Consider the following 20,798-nt stretch of genomic DNA (forward strand, 5'->3'; position numbering starts at 1 on the left):
AATTCCGTTTCAGGGTAAAGTGCTCACAAAGAACTCCGTGTTTGGATTTTCAGACAACACGTTTGGAAAATGTGGCTAAAATCATCAAAATACCGAATATCGCGGGGTACCGTTATATGGGAGCTATACGTTATCGTTAACCTATATAGAGAATTCTCTGCCGAGGTATAAAGTACCCACAAGAAACTACTTGTGTGGATTTTAAGACAATTCCATTGAAAAGTGTGGCTAACATCATCAAAATACCGAATATCGGGGGTACAGTTATATGGGGGATATACGATATCGTGGACATATATAGACAATTCTTTTTGAGGAGGTAAAATGTCCACAAGAGACTCCTTTTGTGGAATTTCAGACAATTCCATTGAAAAATGTGGCTAAAATCATCAAAATACCGAATACCGTGGGGGTACCGTTATATGGGGGCTATACGATATTGTGGACCTATATAGATAATTCTCTGCCGAGGTATAAAGTACCCACAAGGAACTACTTGTGTGGATTTTCAGACTATTCCATTGAAAAATGTGGCTAAAATCATCAAAATACCGAATATCGGGGGTACCGTTATACGGGGGCTATACGATATCGTGGACCGATATAGCCCATCTTCGAACTTGACCTGCCTACAGACAAAAGAGAGATTTGTGCAAAATTTTAGCTTTCTATCTTAATTCGTTTAGACTGTAGCGTGATTACAACAGACGGACGGACAGGGCTAAGTCGTCTTAGAATTTTACGCTGATCAAGAATATATATACTTTGTTGGGTCTAAAATGATTATTTCGATGAGTTACAAACGGTGGAGGGTATAAAAACGATCTAGAACAATGCGGCAAAATGTATTACATCAATTTAATAATAATGACGGTATAGCCCTATATATATATATATATGTCGTTTATTAAATCAGTGGTGTTATGGATGTACAACATTAAACACCCATCCCCCCACCGGAATCTCTTAAAAATACATTGCCTACACTAAAGTAGCATGCTGGTTTTGTGGGGAACTACCATTACGCGTGCACTAATGTTGGTAAAACATCATCACAATGATCCACATTATGTAGTCTTAAATCTAATGTTTTTCAGTTGCGTATTCAAATCGGTTGAAATATTGTAAATGTCTCTAACTACCATATGTATTTTTCAGATAATAAAATTGGAAAAGGTGCGAGCTCTGTGGTGTAATGACCTGAGATCGATTTATATCATGTGCTCATCGAAATTTGAGCTACTGCACAGACAATTTTCTGTCATAGGCTGTATCATCCATTACGAACTTCAAATACCAAATTTGAAACAATTCCGGTGAATAATTTCGCTTTAATCACCAAAATAGGGAGGTGCCTTTATAATAGAGAGGTATACCAAAACGAGGACTTACATGGCCCATTTTCAATGGCAAAAGTCCTGCAGACTATTATACATTTGAGTAAAATTTTATCAACCTTAAATTCGTTCGGAAACTAGAGTGATTTCCACAGACTGGCGAACATCGGCATAGATTTTTATACTGATCAAGAATATATATACTGATGACAAACTTAATATACCCTATAAAAATGGTGTCCATATGGTTTTCTGAATTGTACATATAGAACACCTTGGTAAAAAATTATTGCGAACGTATTTATGTTATATTTTAGTGCCCAAAAGGAATTTTTTAAATTTAGATTCAACACCACCGCACAAAACTATATTTCACAATTATGGCCCCAAGACTACAATATTTAGTCACTCTTAATGGTGCATTTAAAAAACTCCACTTTATTTAGTGTTTTGCACCCATAGTGCAAAAGTTCATAATTCTGATCCCAAAAGTACAGATCTTTGACCACATTGTTAGTATTTTTAGTATTGTATACTATTTAGCACTATTTAGTAAAAATTAACAAGTAAAAAAACATTAAGTACGGCCGGGCCGAATTTTTAATAACCTCCACCTTAAGGTAATGGAAACACTAGAACCAATTATGACCCACAAATACAAATTTTTATACATATTCGTGAGCAAATGTGGCAAAAATCATCAAAATACCGAATATCAGGAGGTTCCGCTATATATGGCTATACAAAAATGTGGACCATACGTACAATATTTCGCCAACGGAGCTAGAACTTATTATGGCCAACTAATTCCAATTTTTAGACAAATCCGTGATAAAATGTGACAAAAGCCATCAAAATACCGAATATCGGGAGGTACCGTTATATGGGGGCTAAACCAAAGAGTGGATCTATACATACAATGTTTCGCCGCACGAACTAGGACCCATTATGACCAACAAATCCGTGAAAAAGTATGACAAAAATCATCAAAATACCGAATATCGGGATGTAACGTTATATAGGGTCTATACCAAAACGTGGGCCAATATATCTCATTTTCAATACCAACCATCCTAGACATAATACAAATTATTCTGCTAAATTTTGACGCTCTACGTCAAATAATGTGGGATGTATCGTGATTTCAACAGACAGACAGACAGACGGACATCGTTAAATCGACTTAGAATTTTATGCTGATTATGAATATATATATACTTTATGGGGTCTACGACGAATATTTAGGGATGTTACAAACGGAATGACAAAATTAATATACCCTCCTTTCCAAGGTGGAGGAAATAATAACTGACAAGATTTAAGAATTTTTAAAACCGATCCGATCCGATAAAGGGGGAGGGAAAATAATAGAAATAAAACACGATCGTTTTAGTTTCTCATTCAAATAAATATATGAATTCTTTATTGATATTTAAATCAATAGGTAACCAAATTAACCTTAGTAATTACACACGAATGTGTAATGTTGAGCACGAGCACTCAACCAGTTGCAAAGACGGAATTCGTTGAAATCTGACATTGACATATCAATGTTGCAATAAGAAGTAGTGAACAGATTTCAACGAATGTACAATACGATATGTGTTGCACCAATCTGCACCATGATTCCATTTCAAATAAATGGATACAATTCTTACTTAAACATTATCTCGTATCAAAAGTGACCTACATGTGATATTTCAAAGATCGAAGGCATAGTTTTTTATCCCATAAACACAGATATTAGTAACTTTACATATGTATTTCATGGCAAATTTTTAGCCGTAGCCAATTTTTCGGGATGTCTTCTACATTGTATTTTAAACAATTTAATATTTTATAATAACAAGAGATCGTATTGAACACATGGGTATGACTTAAAAAGTGTTCCATATTCAGCTGGTCTCATGCGAAATGGAGGATGGGCCGGCAAGTTCCAATGGATCTGTCGATGCTAGATTATGGCGCGCACTTAAGTTGCGTCGGCGATATATAAACGTTCCTATAACTACACCCACAACAAGTATTAACACAACTGTTAAACCAATAGCTAAGCCGACGGATGTGGCATGGGCAGTATCTGAAAGGCAAAGAGAAATTGTCAGCATTGAAATAATCAGTTCTGGGGAACATTAAACCTTAAAGTTTTCTTTTGAAACGGAGCCTACCCAATTCCTTGAGTTCCATTGTAAATGAAGACTTCAAATTGCCAGACCGAATAATAAACTGGCATTTCCATTGACCGTAATCGTCTCGATTGATATCAGTTATCTTAATGCCGCAATCGCCTTTAGTTATCCCCCGTCCATAATATTGTATTCGTCTGAAAAAAATATTATCATTAAAATATGATATGAAATAATACAAAGTAGGCTTTAGCAACATTTATGGTAGAATAATACATGTAACAGCAAATGTTGTACAACAATCATAACAACAACCACATACACATTTATTTTTGTACGTAAACAAGTGGCAGTAAAAGTCTATTAACTATTTTAATTTAAAAATTTTTCCTTTTTTTTGGAATATGTATTATTGTATTAAATCCAAAAGAATAGTTCTGAAAATATTTGATTTTATTGCATTCATATCATTCCCTTCAATGCATAGTTGTAAGCTCTAGGTCCAAATTTCGCAATGTCTCTCATTCAATCGCTAATAAATCGTGGAAAAAGCAACATCCCTTTAAAATTGGAACTAAACTGCATACAGGGTGAGATAAAACAAGTTAAAAAGCAGTAAGTTCGGCCGGGCCGAGCTTTTAATACCCTCCACCATTTGCAACGAATTTGGAAATTTTCAAAAAATAAAATCCTTAAAAAATTCTGTTAAAATTTTAAAAATACCGAATATAGCCGTTATATTGGGGTCTATACGACGTGGACATACATATGCATTGTTTGTCATAAGCCATTACCATATTCAAATCCGAAACTGGACCCGCACCGACAATTTTCTGTCACAGACTGTAGTTCCCATAACGAACTTCAAATACCAAATTTTAAACAATTCCGGTTAATAATGTCGCTAAAATCACCAAAATACCGAACATAGCGAGGGGGCTATACGAAGACGTGGACCTGCACAGACAATTTTCAGTCTTAGGGTGTAGTATCCATTTGGAACTTCAAATAGCAAATTTGAAACAATTCCGGTGAATAACGTCGCTAAAATCATCAAAATACCGAATATAGGGAGGTACCGTTATATTGGGGCTATACGAAGACGTGGACCTGCAAAGACAATTTTCTGTCTTAGGGTGTAGTATCCATTTGGAACTTCAAATACCAGATTTGAAACAATTCCCGTGAATAATGTCGCTAAAATCATCAAAATACCGAATATCGGGAGGTACCGTTATATGGGGGCTATACGAAGACATAGACTTGCACAGACAATTTTCTATCTTAGGGTGTAGTATCCATTTGGAACTTCAAATACCAAATTTGAAACAATTCCGGTGAATAACGTCGCTAAAATCATCAAAATACCGAATATAGGGGGGTTACCGTTATATGGGAGCTATATGAAAACGTGGACCTACATGGCCCATTTACGAACTTAACCTGCCTACTGGAAAAATAAACATGTGTGCAAAATTTTAGCCATCTATCTTAATTCATTCGAAAGATAGCGTGATTACAACAGACACACAGACAGACGGACAGACAGACAGACAGACAGACGGACATCGCTAAATCGACTTAGAATTTTACGCTTATCAAGAATATATATATACTTTGTTGGGTCTGACATGAGTATTTCGAGGAGTTACAAACGGAATGACAAAGTTAATATACCCTCCATAGCATGGTGGAGGGTATAAAAACTGCAATAAAGTGAAACGCCATATTTTTTACATTTTTTAAATTTTAATTGAATGAAAGCAAAAAATGTCGGAAATAGCATCCAATTTTAGATTAAGTTTACATTTGTTCGAATTGGTCACCTTTGGCACAAATTATGGCCTTCAAACGGCCAATGGAACCGTCACTTCCTGCCCGAATGTTGCTCTGCGGTATTCTGGTCCATTCCCGGCGAAGCGCCTGATCGATCGACACTTTGGTATTTTTTAGTGCCAACCTTGCTTTCCAAAATACTACAGGCACAATAGTCCAAAGGATTGGTATCCGGAGATTTTGGTGGCCATTGCGCGTTGGAAATGAAGCGAGGAACATCATTTTGTAACCATTCTTGGGTGGCGCGTGCTGAGTCCTGTTGGAATGTCCAAGGTCTGTGGCCAAAATGTTTGAGTGCCCAAGGCTTTAATACCCCCTCCAGAATATTTTCGCGAAAATATTCGGCATTTACTCTGATGCCACGGTCGATTAATACGAGCGGAGAACGACCATCGGCTGTTATGGCGACCCACACTATCACCATGGCCGGCGCTTGAGTTCTGGTGACCAACCGAAGGTGTACATTTTAAGCTGACCTCTTTGCAAGTAAACACGATAATTTTGTTTGTTTACAAACTGCTGGACAACAAATGTTTTCTCATCGGAGACATCCAAATTCGGCAGTTCACCACTTTCGGCTAAGCGAAGCAACTCCTTAGTTCTTTTGAGTCTATTTTCTTTCCGTTGCGGTGTAAGTTCTTGCACTTTTTGGAATTTCAATGGCTTTACCCCGAGCTCACTTTTCAATATTTCCCGAATAGAATATTGCAATATGTTCAGCTCACAAGCCATTTTTCGGCCACTGCGACGCGGGTTTCGATCAAGTCGCTTCTTTACTATTCGAACCATTTCTGCTGATGTTGCTGTTTTCTTCCGTCCACTTCCTTGACGTCGGACTACGCTACCAGTATCACGGTAATGAGCGATGGTACGAGGCCCAAAAGATTTATTCACATTTAAATGCTGGAGTGCTCTAACGATAGCCACTTAGGGTTTTCCAGCCAAATATAAAGAAATCACGCTATCACGCTTGAATTCCATCACGAATAATTTTTTTCCAGAAAATTCTCACCAAAATGCTTTTGTACGCTTTTAAACAATATTTTGAGCTGTCACTGCAACAATTTTAACAGCTGTCGGATGAGTGGCTTAGAAATGAAGTTGGTTGCAGTTTTTTCATTTCACCCTGTACACTGAAAATATCCTGAGAGTTGACCACAAATATGAGGTTTTCTTTTGGTGTTTATATAGTCCTTCTATAAATAGAACATTCCCTAAAGACCCCCATATATATCTCTTCGCTGCTAAATATGAACAATGATGCCGATAACAGCTGCATTCTGTGTGAGGATGTTGAACATAAAAATCTGTATATTTTTAAGCAGCATTAAATTCTTATTCTCAATGTCCAACTGTGCTATGACTCTAAATTTTGCTCATAATCATATTTTTATGCAATTGGCCATGTTTACGCAGAGCCCAGATACAACAACACCAACCAGGTTTTTGAGGGAATCCAACCCAACAAAAAATTTGGTATTTAGGATTTTTTGGGCAAGAAACTCGTTTTTGTATAACCCCGATTTGATAAACAAAAAATGGCACAGTAAAAAAGATACGGAATGGTTGTATTACGACTTATTTTCAAATCTTTTTTATATCTAAATATGATTCTCATAACCCTAAATACTTGGATGGAAATGCGATAATTTCAAAAAAATATATTTATCAAAACTTCCAAATTTGGAACGAAAGAATAAGGATATAAGATAAAAATATAATCCCCGAAATATCTACCTTAGATGTATTTTTTTTGTGAACTGATAAAGGGAACCCACTCCAGTTCGGTTATTGCCAATCTTTGCACATTTCTCGATGAGGGTCCTAAAAAATGTACTTTAAGCTTCCCATTTTTCAAATACAAAAACATCAGCATTCTTTCAAGACAGACTTTGTCTCTAAAGCAAACTAATAAATCCCTTCTTTGAGTTGCAAGCATGGATAGATCAACACTTGGAAATGAAAAAATTCGAGATTTAGTACACATTTTTTCTCACTTCTTACATTAATAAAACCACAGAATCGGGGAGAATTGTTCTTTAAGACTAACCATTTTATAAACAAGTAAAAAAGTAGTAAGTTCGGCCGGGCCGAACTTTGAACACCCTCCACCATTTGGAACGAATTAGAAAATTTTCAAAAAAATAAAATCCATTAAAAATTCTTTTAAACGATATTGTGGTCCTATAAAGACAAATCTATTTCTGGGTGTAAAGTACTCACAGGAACTCCTTGTGTGGATTTTCTGATAATTCATTGGAAAAAGTGGCTAAAATCATCAAAATGCCGAATATCGGGGAGTACCGTTATATGGGGGATATACGATATTGTGGACCTATAAAGATAATTCCGTTTCAGAGGGTAGAGTGCTCATAAGGAACTCCTTGTGTGGATTTTCAGACAATTCGATTGGAAAATGTGGCTAAAATCATCAAAATACCGAAAATCGCGGGGTACCGTTATATGGTAGCTATACGTTATCGTTAACCTATATAGAGAAATCTCTGTCGGGGGTAAAGTGCTCACAAAGAACCCCTTGTGTACAAAGAACCCCTTGTAACCATTCCGTTGAAAAATGTGGCTAAAAATATCAAAATACCGAATATGGAGGGTACCGATATATGGTGGCTTTACGACATCGTGGGCCTATATAGATAATTCTCTGCCGAGGTATAAATTATCCATAAGGTACTCCTTGTGTGGATTTTCAGACAATTTCGTTGAAAAATGTGGGTAAAATCATCAAAATACCGAATATCGGGAGTACCGTTATATGGGGGATATACGATATCGTGGACCTGTATAGACAATTCTCTCTCAGGGGGTAAAGTACTCACAAGGAACTACTTGTGTGGATTTTAAGACAATTCCATTGAAAAGTGTGGCTAACATAATCAAAATACCGAATATCGGGGGGTACAGTTATATGGGGGATATACGATGTCGTGGACCTATATAGACAATTCTTTTTGAGTGGGTAAAATGCCCACAAGGGACTCCTTTTGTGGAATTTCAGACAATTCCATTGAAAAATGTGGCTAAAATCATTAAAATACCGAATATCGGGGGTACCGTTATATGGGGGATATACGATATCGTGGACCTATATAGATAATTCTCTGCCGAGGTATAAAGTACCCACAAGGAACTCCTTGTGTGGATTTTCAGACAATTCGGTTGAAAAATGTGGGTAAAATCATCAAAATACCGAATATCGGGGGGTACCGTTATATGGGGCCTATACGATATCGTGGACCGATATAGCCCATCTTCGAACTTGACCTGCCTGCAGACAAAAGAAAGATCTGCGCAAAATTTTAGCTTCCTATCTTAATTCGTTTAGACTGTAGCGTGATTACAACAGACGGACAGACGGATGGACAGGGCTAAATCGTCTTAGAATTTTACGCTGATTAAGAATATATACTTTGTTGAGTCTAAAATGATTGTTTCGATGAGTTACAAACGGAATGACGAACTTAATATACCCTCCATTTTTTTTTTTGGTGGAGGGTATAAAAAAGCATAAAAGTTTGAGGACAAATTAGCACGCAAGCGTTGATACTTACCCTTTGGATTTTATACTATTCACCGTCCCCACTAAAAATACACCACCATTTGGATCGATAAAAGCACAATGGGATATGGGTTCATCAAATGGACTTTTGCACATCAACTCGGCTGCATCGCCACGCTTTACTTTCACGACTTCTGTCAGTGTCTCGCCATATTTCGACTTTGTTATAACCTAAAAGCAATGGAATTGAAAAAAGTATTTGCACACATGTACATACAAGTATATTTTAGAACTCACCTCGATATTTTGTACTACTTCCTTGTCGTAATCGCGACCTCGAGCTCCACATAACCAGATGCCCTGAATGATAGGCATGTTATAAAATGCGCATTTTCCATACAGACGTTGGCTGTCAAAGCGTATACTTTCAGGTATATAAATTGTTTTGTTCGGATCCCTAAGGTAACAGTCGTGGATTTCAAATGGCACATTGCAGGAAAGTTCCTCAATCACATTTTTGGCCCCATCCTCTGGTTTATAGACTTTCACGGTAGTTAGCTGTGGCATATTGGACAATTCCGAGAGTATAATGTCGGATTTGGATTTGCCAACATAAAATAGACAGCCCTTCGGTATGCCAGAGGTGCTGTAACTCATAATTCTCCAAAGGCCACTGTCAGAATCTTTAAGAGGTTTTGGAATTTCCAACTCACACTTGGATTTTGAAGTTCTAGAAAGAAATATGAAATATTTATGATATCTTAAAGGCACGGACTATTCAATGTTTCGATAAAGACCCCATGTGGCAATGCTCCCACAACGTAAAGCGAAACTCACTCATTTAGGGCTATCCAAAATGAAATCGTGTCTTACAAATATGTTAATTCAATTAAAGAAAACAAATCGTTATGACCTGTTTTTCTAAGGCAATCGAAAGAATTATTTTGTTGAGAAATATTCTAGATAATTTTTATATATTTTGGAATTTCATACTCATTAATCGATCAAATACAATCTCAATTTAGTAGAAAATCGTTAAAGAGACCCAATTTAACTCGACTTAGAGTGGCTGTCTTCGTTTAGTTTTCGATCGACTTATTCAATTTCAAAATTCTAGCTCTTTTCAATCACTCAATGATGTTTTTTATGTATTTCCGGTCCTTATTGTATCCTTTAGGACTTTTTATACCTTATATCCCCCCTTTAACCTAAAAAAGATCGCCATTCTAAACTTAGCACTTTTAGCTTTAACGGATGCCGCATCATGTTGCCCCTATTTAGTGTTTTTTGTACCCTTCTAGTTCGATTAGGTGAAAAGCCAGTCTGATCGCACACAAAGAGTAACACTCGTGCAAAATATTAAAATTCTAGTTTAGCCGATACGTCGGGGTGCCTATTATGAGTCATACATTTACAGGGTTGCCCATATTCGACGGACCCATCTGGCAACGCAATAACTTTTGACAGAGATGTCATATCGCTTAATGACATACCGCGTTTGAAGCGTCAGTCCAAGCAGATTTTTACCATGAACCAATACACGCCACGCGAGCGCTCTGAAATAGTTGAAATTTACAAGAAGTCAATTGTGAAAACTCAACGTGCTTTTAAAACATTAAAAAATGTGAGAAGTGCGCCTTCTAAAAACACCATTAAGCGTTTATACGAAAAATGTTCGACTGGTAAGGCTCTTTCTAATCCGAAGAGGCCATATAAAAGTCGAACAAGGCGATCGGCCGAGAATATCGCTGCCGTACGAGCCAGTGTTGAGAGGTCCACAAGAACATCCCTTAAACGCCGTTCTCAGCAGTTGGGCATGGCTCGGTCCACTTTACAATGGATTATTCGCATTGATTTGCATTTGTTCCCGTATATAATTCAATTGACGCAAAGAATGTTGCCTGCGGACAAGCCTCGTCGATTGGAATGGGCCCAAAGGTCCGTCGAATATGGGCAACCCTGTATATTGTTAGAAATGTTAAGATCTACTTCTTCTCTATCTTTCAATACCAATCGTACGGTATTTATTACTTACCTTCTTTTCCAATTTTTGAAAACCCAACAGTTTAGATCTCCAAATCTTTCAGAGCGCTCAATATTAATGGTACTACATTTACGTCTTAGAACTTATAGGTTATTGTATTTCGAATTTCCTAATTATTTTCGTCACAAATTCAAAAGCCTAGATTTCTTTCTCTTCTGGATTACTCATTGGCAATGGTATCATATTAAGTAACTTTCATTACTTTTATAGCTTTTGCCCGACTTTTGAAATTCACATTTTTGTAACCATTTTTTTAATCATTGCTAAGCCACAAATAAAGCTCAAGTTCTGATCGCTTAAGTGCCACATTTTATCACGCACTTTTCGAAGTTTAGATACAAATTTTTACGTGCCACATACAGTGGCGCTACTTTGTTTTACCACCAAGCTTAGGGGTGCACTTTTTCTTCAGGGCGGTTCCAACCCTTACACCGTAGCCTTAGGGGACGAACAATTAACATTAACACTCAGTACACCAATAATAAAGGGGTTTGACTCTCAGATCCTAACGACAAAAAAAATTATAAGGGCCCACTTTCTACGATCACTCACATAAAGACGACGCTACCCTACTTTCTCTCTTGAACAAACTTAGCATTCCATATTTAATAAATATTAAAATATAAAAAATTAAGATTTTTTATGGACATCTCGATACTTAAAACTTAACTCTAACACGGTTATAAAAGACAAAAAAATTAAAACACTGAAACATTAACACCAGAATAGTTATTTAATTTGGTGAGTCAATGTCGCTCACAAAAAAACTACTTAAAAATTTACAGTTAATGACACCACTTAAACGACACAACTTAACCTAGAACATAAACAGAACAATCTATAGCTTAATCTTATTTTAAATTGGTTAAAATTATTCATTTTCTGTTTGTAATCAGCTATTTCTAATTTCTTTTCATTTCTTGGGCTATATTAATTTATTCCGGGTCTTCATTGACGGACATCAAAAACAGAAATTCTGCAGGTTGAAGTTGGCTAGTGTATATTAAGTCGGCTTTCTTGGAGCTTCCACATAACGACAAACTAAGGCCGTTTCAAAGTTGCCTCCACAAAATATGGGCAATATTCACCGCAAAATAAATAAATGCAGACCTCCTCTTTGATAACGGCTGAGGAGATCGGTAACAATCTGATTTTTATATTATTAGACGCACAAATTTGTAAGAACGACAAATTCATGAATAACAAGTAAAAAAGCAGTTAAGTTCGGCCGGACCGAACTTATAATACCCTTCTACCATGTTATGAAAATTTCGTCGAAAAATACTGTTTATATGAAACCCGTTATATCGGGGCTATACGAAGACGAGGACCTACATACGCATTTCTTGTCACAGGTTGTAGTACCAATAACGATCTTCAAATACGAAATTTGAAACAATTCCGGTGAATAATGTCGCTAAAATCATCAAAATATTGAATATAGTGAGGTACCGTTATATGGGGTCCACGGTATTTTGATAATTACCCACGAAACTGTTTCAAATTTAGTATTTCAAAAGATTTGGTAGATAACAATCCTTGAAGTATAAAATTGTCTATATAGCTTCCCGTTTTGGTATAGCCCCATAGAACGGCCTCGCCCACTTTTTGATTTTTTCGAAAAGTTTAACAGCATTATCCAAACGGTCCTTACGGTACTTGTAGTTTAAAATGGAACACTTTTGAATTCAGATACTTTTATACAAAAATGATTTTTTTACCCAATGGTGAAGGCGGCTGCAGTCAGCAGGAGCAAAAATGTTGTCGGGTTTTTTGTTACAAAAGCATTTTCGGTTGCACGCAACAAATTTTCCAAAAACTCTTCAGACTGCTGTCATTTCTAAGCCACTCGTCCGACAGCTGTTAAAATTATTCCAGTGACAGCTCATTATACTGTTAACAAGCGTACTAAAGCATTTAATTGAGAATTTTCAAGAAAAAAAGTTATTCGTGATAGAATAAAAGCGTGATGGTGTGATTTCACCATCGCTCGTTACCGTGATACTGGCAGCGTAGCCCGACGTCAAGGAAGTGGATGGAAGAAAACAGCAACATCAGCAGAAATGGTTCGAAAAGTTAACAAGCGACTTCATCGAAACCCGCGTCGCAGTGGCCGAAAAATGGCTCGTGAGCTGAACATATCACAATATCTCATTCGGCAAATATTGAAAAATGAGCTCGGGGTAAAGCCATTGAAATTCCAAGTGCAAGAACATACACTTCAAAAGAAAGAAAATAGACTCAAAAGAGCTAAAAGTTGCTTCTCTTGGCCGAAAGTGGTGGATTGCCGAATTTAGTTTTCTCCTATGAGAAAACATTCGTAGTAGTTCGTCCAGTAGTTTGTAAACAAGCAAAATGATCGTGATTACCTTCCAAAGACTTCAGCGGAAAATGTGCACCTTCAGTTGGCCTCCAGAACTCAAGTGCCGGCCATGGGGGTGGTGTGGGTCGCCATCGCTCTTCGCTCGTATTAATCGACCGTGGCATCAGAATAAATGCCGAATATTATCGCGAAAATATTCTGGAGGGTGTATTAAAGCCTTGGGCACGCAAACTTTTTGGCCGCAGGCCTTGGACATTCCAACAGGACTCAGCACCATCGCACTCAGCACGCGCCACCCAAGAATGGTTACAAAACAAGATTCCTCGCTTCATTTCCAGCGCACAATGGCCACCAAAATCTCCGGATACCAATCCCTTGGACTATTGTGCAACAATTGGGGCAGCGTGTGAAGGTTTCATTGACCGTTTGAAGGCCATAATTCGTGCCAAAGGTGACCAATTCTAAACTTATTCTAAAATTTGATGCTATTTCCAACATTTTTTTGTTTGCATGGCGTTTGACTTTGTTGCAGTTTTTTTATCTCACCCTGTACATAATTCAAAATAATACAAATATCCTGTCGTCCTATCAGTACATCTTCGAAATCTTCGAAATACATAAAATATGACGATACGTGAATCCATATCGATATCTAAAAGATGTGGTCTTTAGTGCGATTCTCTAATAAATTAACGACAATTATTTGATAATTGTTGTTATTTCATAACTTATTAGAGAATCGCACTACAGACCACATCTTTCAGATGTCGACATGGATTCACGTATCGTCCTACTTTATGTATTTCGAAAATAATAATATATTTTTCAGAGACACGGCCGTAATTTAATGTATGATGTACCGAGCAATTTTTCTATTGCCGGTAAGCTAGGAGCGAAAATAAAATAGTCGCTAATTCCTACCGACAGAAACAATGTTCTTCACTTTTATTTTATTTTTTAACCGAAAATGTTCCGTTTAAAGATACCAAAATTGGTCGGTAACTGGGCTTGTAGCTAGAGAATCTCACTACAGGCTTACATTTGACATTGACAAGTACCTCAAAACTTGGCTTATATCAAAAAGTGCACAGACAGTACGAAATGTTCGAAAGTCTTACATTTTGGGAAGGAAACAGATAGGCAAGCCTTCATTTCTCCCTATTATTGTTGAATGTAAATCAAATTTTGTAGACTCCAACGGAAGCTGTGTTGGTTCGAAGTTCGATATTAAAAAGCTACACAAAGTTATAGGTCTATCTATCATCTATCTGACAAATGCGGAAAATGTATCGTATTCTAATTACCGTATACAATGAATACATTCGCTTTATATTTGTACTTTGTATTTTTCGATTTTAGGTCGTGTCATTTGTTTTGACACTATTATACTAATCGGCAAATTGTCATTTCTTTGTGTAAACATTTATCAAAGAAATTGACAGTTCCCAAAAATAGAACTGATCTCTCGATCTGTTAGGGAGTTGTTGTCACCTTATAATGTGTAATGTTTGCAGTTTGCTGTGAAAATATGAATATTCAACACAAACAATAAGCTTTTACCTTATCGATATTTTGACATGAAGCATATCTTTATTAATGGGTGTAATACAAAAGATACAAGCATTTCATTTTTCAACACATAAAAATTAGAAATTGACCTTTTATTACCGATATATTTTTTCCAATAAAAAATTCTAACTATTACAAGCACAAAATGTCAAATGTGTATGTATTAAACTTCAACACAAGTGCGAAAATTACAGTTACATGGAGAATACCTGAATGTGAACCGGCTAAACCCCCTTCCGATCCCAATTGTACAAGATATAACATCATATATACATAATTTTTACAAAACAACACTAAGATCCGACCAAACCATTTGAAACAAGTAAAAAACCTTAAGTTCTGCCGGGCCGAACTTTGAATACCCTCCACCATTTGGAACGAATTTGGCAATTTTCAAAAAAAAAATCCGTTAAAAATTCTGTTAAAATCTTAAAAATATCAAATGCAGCCGTCATATTAGTGTCTAAACTACAACGTTGACCTGCATAGGCAATTTTTGTCATAAGCCATTAAAATGTTCAAATGCGAATCTTGCTAGCTAAGGTACTATAGCCCCCATATACCAAAATGTGGATCTGCACAGACAATCTCCTGTCATAGGCTGTAATATCCATTAAAACTTCAACTACTAAATTTGAAACAATTCCGGTAAATAATGTCGCTAAAATCATCAAAATACCGAATACCGAGAGGTACCGTTATAAGGGGGCTATATGAAGACGTGGACCTGCAGATCAAAAATATTTATACTTTGTGGGGTCTAAAATGTACATTTCGAGGTGTTACAAACAGAATGACAAACTTAATATACCCTCCATACTATGGTGGAGGGTATAACAAGAAAAGAATACTACGGCATTAAAACAAATAAACACCAACACTCTTCTAATGAAGGCAAAGCAACAGTTTCGCCCCATTATTTCGCACCATAACAGTGGGCAATGTACAAAGTAGTACTTTTTTACGAAAAATATTTAATTGTTCATAAAATACATTTGAAATTTCTCTTTAAGTGTGTTAATCTTTTGGCGATACTGTCCATATACTTATTAGTTTTTTGGTGATGCTCCCATCACCTTACGATCGCCCATTTGGTTAGAAAAGGAGGCTCTTTAAATAACTTTTGAGGAAAATATTCCAAAACAATAAACTAAGGTAACCTCTAGAACTACAAGAACGACCATAAATTATATTTTTAATGTAAAACCGAAATTATTCGTCAACAAATTTCGACGATTTTGTGTCTAACTTTTTACAACATTGATCACATTACAAAATGTTGTTGTTAGTTTAATTCGTTAAACATACGTCAAAAGTGAGAAAAGTAAATATTCTGCAATGTCATTAACACTGAATACTAGTAAAGCCCAAAGAGGCATGTGTACGAGTTTGAAATTGTTGCAATGCAATCTTTTCCAAACATAATTTCAGGGCTGAAACGCAGTGACGACTACATTAACACCTGAAATAAACATATCTGAAAATGAAATAATAATCTCGTCGGCGCCCTTATTGTGTGTTAATTAGGAAACTTTATTAAATCTATGTTGCAGTTTTACCTTAACAATGAAAACGTAAAATGAATTGGGCAATCAATATTACAAACAATAGATCTAAACAACGTAGACAATTCCCAAATAAACTTGAAGTGCAGACTTTACTGAAATGGACTTGGTACACGAATCTCAATAACTCATGTTTGGATCTGTAAACAATTAATAATAAATTATGCGATAAGACAACAAATGAGAATGTTATTAAAGATTAATTAAAAAAAACCCCACCATTTGGAGGGATCTTGAACAATGTCAACAAAAACCAGTAAAGAAAGTCCTAAAGTTGGGCGGGGCCGATTTTATGATACCCTACACCACTTTGCTAATTTAGTTGAGCTCCACTTAATAATTAAAAGTTTTTATGGGAGAATTCAATCATACACGATATGATTATAATTATAATTTAAAATTCAAAGGACTAAATATGCCGAAGCATTTGTATCTTTTAAATTCGGACTTGTATTGCCAATTTGGTGCGAAATTAATTTGAAATCGGATAAAAATATATATGGGAACTATATCCAAATCTGAACCGATCTCGATAAAATTTGGCAAAGATATTTCTGAGCTGTATTTGATATATTTCCCTGAATATCGTTGTTACGGAGTGCATATTACGGCTGTGGGTAACAAATACAATAAATCGGATGAACAATATATATGGGAGCTATAACTATATCTGAACCGATCTTCACCAAATTTGGCATACTACCTTCTAGGCTGAATTCGGTCGTATGTGCCAAATTCAATCCCATTTGGACAAATATTAGACGTTTGGTGCACAATAAATGGTAAATCGGACGAAGTTATATGTGGGAGCTATATCCAAATCTGAACCGATCTCGATAAAATTTAGCATAGGTATTTCTGAGCTGCATTTGATATATTTCCCCAAATATTGTTGTTACAGAGTGCATATTACGGCTGCGGAGGACAAAAATAACAAATCGGATGAACAATATATATGGGAGCTATAGCTATATCTGAACCGATTTCGATAAAATTTGGCATACTTATTTTCAGGCCTAATTTGGTTGTATGTGCAAAATTCCATACAATTCGGGCTGATATTACACGTTTGGTGCACAATAAAAGGCAAATCGGACGAAGATATATATGGGAGCTATATCTAAATTTTTACCGATTATCTCCAATTTCAATAGGGTTCGTCCTTGGGCCAAAGAAATGATCTATGCAAAATTTCATCTCAACCGGATAATAAATGCGACCTGCATTTTGTTCACAAGAATACATGGACAGACGGACGGACAGACGGACTGACATGCATAAATCAACTCAGAAAGTGATTCTATGCAGATCATCAAAAGGAACTATGGGTCTATCTCGTTTCCTTTTGCCTGTTACAAACAAATGCACAAAGACATAATACCCTGACCACCTTGTGGTGTAGGGTATAAAAATACTACATCGCCAACTTATCGTATTTTTGACTCTTTTTTCGTTTGATGACCATGTTGCCCAATTTAAATGGATATTTCACGTAGTCAGTCCAGAAGTAAGTATGCTTATGTATACACCTTGGGTAGGCATTTGATTTTTTACAGGCAGGCTGTTGTGTGAACCAAGTTTTGGAAATTTAATTTCAATATTAACTTACATCGTTTGAGCAGCGGAATAGTAGCCGTTATATACACCATCCATAATCAACAGTTCGGTTTTACGATCTGGCTTTTCAGCCTGACACGAATATACAGTGCTTTGAAAATCACAGCTTATAGTTATGGCTTTGTTGTTCTCGTTTAACGTCGCATTTGTACTCGGAAGTGTCCCATTAAGAGTGTCGACAAAAATGCGTTCGTAACTCTCTTCCATGCGACCCCAATTATAAACATAACACTCGAACGAACTACCCGGATGTATAGTTGTATAGAGTTGACAATCACGGTACGTCTCTCCATAATAAAGATCCACAATTTTGCAGTGCTTAGCTGAGTCAGGTTTGGAACATTTTATCGTCCCCTTGCCGAATTCCATTTGGACCCGAGTATCGAACTTTGTTTTCTGAAACGGTAGTATCTGAATGGTTGCGGAACCTTGTTCATAATCGCCAAAATAGTTTTCCATTTCAAGGGTCCAAATGGCCGCAGAAGCTGCAGTCACGCCCATTACTCGTATACCGCATACATCATTTTCGTACGGTAGTATATGCTCTCCGCGAGAAGTATCAATAGGTTCGGTGGCATTCAAATCGATCCTCTCCTTGTCATTTCCTACATATATATAAACGTCAATGTATTTTTATTTGGTAAAAATCACAAAAATCAATATCGGAATTGGTATCAATTATGTACCTCTGAATTTGAACCAACAGTTCTTGATCGCACCAAAATTCTTTGGAACATCTAAATAAATCACAAAGCCTTCGCCCTCCATCAGATGCAGTGAAGTTGAAGGCCGAATAGTCGCATAACATGTCACTATTATACCCAATCCGATCGCACAAATAAAGACACCGCTTTGCGTCGTCATATCGAAACGATTACCGTCTTTATCGCCCGTGAATACCAAACTGAGCAATTGTTCAGCGCATCAACGCAACACCAACAAAGACATTGGCTAGCCTGTTCTTCAAATCACAGGTGATAATCACCAACAACCGGCGTTACACGAACAACTTCACGAAGCGTTAAATTGTTTGTGTCCAACAATGACATCAAATAGAGCTGTGTGAATAAAATGTCCCACAGTGTTTCAAGCCATTTATAGTAGAAAATTAGAATGCGATTATTTTAGTACTAGAATCCGACATTAGGCGGTATGAAAATGGGATTTTTTTTTAATTTTTTTGTAAGTGTATAACTCTGTATCTGAAGGTATAAGGATGCTTTGTTCGAATAAAAATTCGACAGTTAAAAGAAATTCAAGGTCAATGTTCAACTTTTGATTTTTATACCCTCCACCACAGTATGGGGGGTATATTATGTTTGTCATTTCTATGTCGATTTAGCGATATCTGTTCGTCTGTCCGTCTGTGGAAATCATTCTAACTTCTAAACAAAATGAAGTAGATAAAAATTTACTCAAATGTATATTATGTCTGCAGGACTCTTGGCATTGAAAATAGGTCATGGTATTAAAAATAAGCAACGTGGAACTAGTTTTAGTATAGCCCTATATAACGGCATCTCCCGATATTCGGTATTTTGATGATTTTAGCGACATTATTACCGGAATTATTTCAAATTTGGTATTTGAAGTTCGCAATAGATACTACAGCCACTGACAGAAAATTGTCCGTACAGCTCCATGCTTTCGTTTAGCCCTTATATAACGTCACCTCCCGACGTCTTCGTATAGCCCCCATATAACGGTATCTCCCGATATTCGGTATTTTTATGAATTTTTACCAAAATTCTTTCAAATTTGGTTTGAAGTTCGTAATAGATACTACAGCCTATTATTTGTGTAGGTCCACGTTTTGGTATAGCTCCATATAATAGTACCTCTCTATATTCGGAATTTTAAAGATTTTAGCTACATTGTTCACCTATCTTCTTTTCAAGTTTCGCATTTGAATATTGTAATGGCTTATAATAGCACGTTGTCGTATAGACCCTAATAGAACGGCTACATTCGGTATTTTTCAAGTTTTTAACAGAATTTGTAACGGATTTTATTTTTTGAAAATTGCCAAATTCGTACCAAGTGGTGGAGGGTATTCAAAGTTCAGCCCGGCCGAACTTACAGCTTTTTTACTTGTTGGTCATGAGAGAAAACTTTGCGAGTTTTATTTTTTTCATTTTTTTCAATATTGAAATAAATAGCAATTTCCTGCTACAGAAGTATTTATCTATTGAAAGATGCAAATACCAAATATTAAATATGTTTGCTAAAAAATGTGGCTAAAGTATCATATATTCGGAGGTATCGCTATAAGGGGATAAAAGGAGGTGATAGAAACCATTACAAGCTCTACGTAGCGAACTTTGGAAATGTGGATAAAATCTTCAAAATACAGAACATCAGGAGGTGCAGTTATATGGGGGCTACTTGAAAATGTTTCCTACCTCAGTTAGTCCGAAAGATATAGTGCAGTGATATATCAACTTACGCCGATCAAGAATATATACACATTGTAAGGTCTAAACTAAGTATTTGGAAGAGTTACAGAGTTTCTTTACAATCACTAGTATAGTGAAGGGTATAAGAAAATCCAAACGATTGGAAATTTTTCAATACGATTTTTGTTATTGTAACAAAAATATAATGAAATTATTTTTTTGTGAGACAAATAACGAGTAAAATTGTTAAAAATTTAAAGGATAGGCACACAGATAATAAAAAAAAATGTGGATTACATCTTGGTAAAATTAGGTAAGTAAAGTCATGAAATCATGTGCTTACATCAACACCCAGAACACTTCTCAGTAAACTTTTATATACCTACTGCATTTCGCTCGGAAGCTAGAGTGATTTCCACAGACGAATAGGCAGACAGATCGAAGGACATGACTAAATCAAAATTGAAT

The 20,798-nt window shown here is 36.2% G+C and overlaps 1 protein-coding gene across 2 annotated transcripts; it reads right to left on the reverse strand.

Annotated features, from left to right (window-relative positions):
• Positions 1-3,084: 3,084 nt before the first annotated feature.
• On the reverse strand, positions 3,085-18,922 carry LOC101894388 (uncharacterized). 2 transcript variants are annotated; one of them, XM_005184930.4, is made up of 6 exons: positions 18,621-18,917; positions 17,927-18,539; positions 9,114-9,546; positions 8,869-9,047; positions 3,506-3,660; positions 3,085-3,417 (listed from the first exon to the last, which is right to left on the reverse strand). In XM_005184930.4, exons 1-6 carry the CDS (start codon positions 18,796-18,798, stop codon positions 3,233-3,235), a joined length of 1,743 nt encoding a protein of 580 aa, XP_005184987.2. In that variant the 5' UTR covers positions 18,799-18,917; the 3' UTR covers positions 3,085-3,232. The 2 variants fall into 2 exon arrangements, with proteins under 2 accessions (XP_005184987.2, XP_011293116.2); XM_011294814.3 differs by having other exon boundaries at positions 3,281-3,417; positions 3,476-3,660; positions 18,621-18,922.
• Between the last annotated feature and the right edge of the window lie 1,876 nt (positions 18,923-20,798).

This window comes from Musca domestica, unplaced genomic scaffold, assembly GCF_030504385.1.
Source record: "Musca domestica strain aabys unplaced genomic scaffold, Musca_domestica.polishedcontigs.V.1.1 43, whole genome shotgun sequence".
Lineage (NCBI taxonomy): Eukaryota > Metazoa > Arthropoda > Insecta > Diptera > Muscidae > Musca > Musca domestica.

Excerpts from the sequence above, each read along its gene's own strand:
- LOC101894388 (XM_005184930.4), bottom strand. The coding sequence starts at position 18,798 with ATGACGACGCAAAGCGGTGTCTTTATTTGTGCGATCGGATTGGGTATA. Across the intron at positions 3,661-8,868 it reads AATAGTATAAAATCCAAAGG|ACGAATACAATATTATGGAC; the intron begins GTAAGTATCAAC and ends TATTTTTTTCAG. Across the intron at positions 3,418-3,505 it reads AATGGAACTCAAGGAATTGG|ATACTGCCCATGCCACATCC; the intron begins GTAGGCTCCGTT and ends TTTGCCTTTCAG.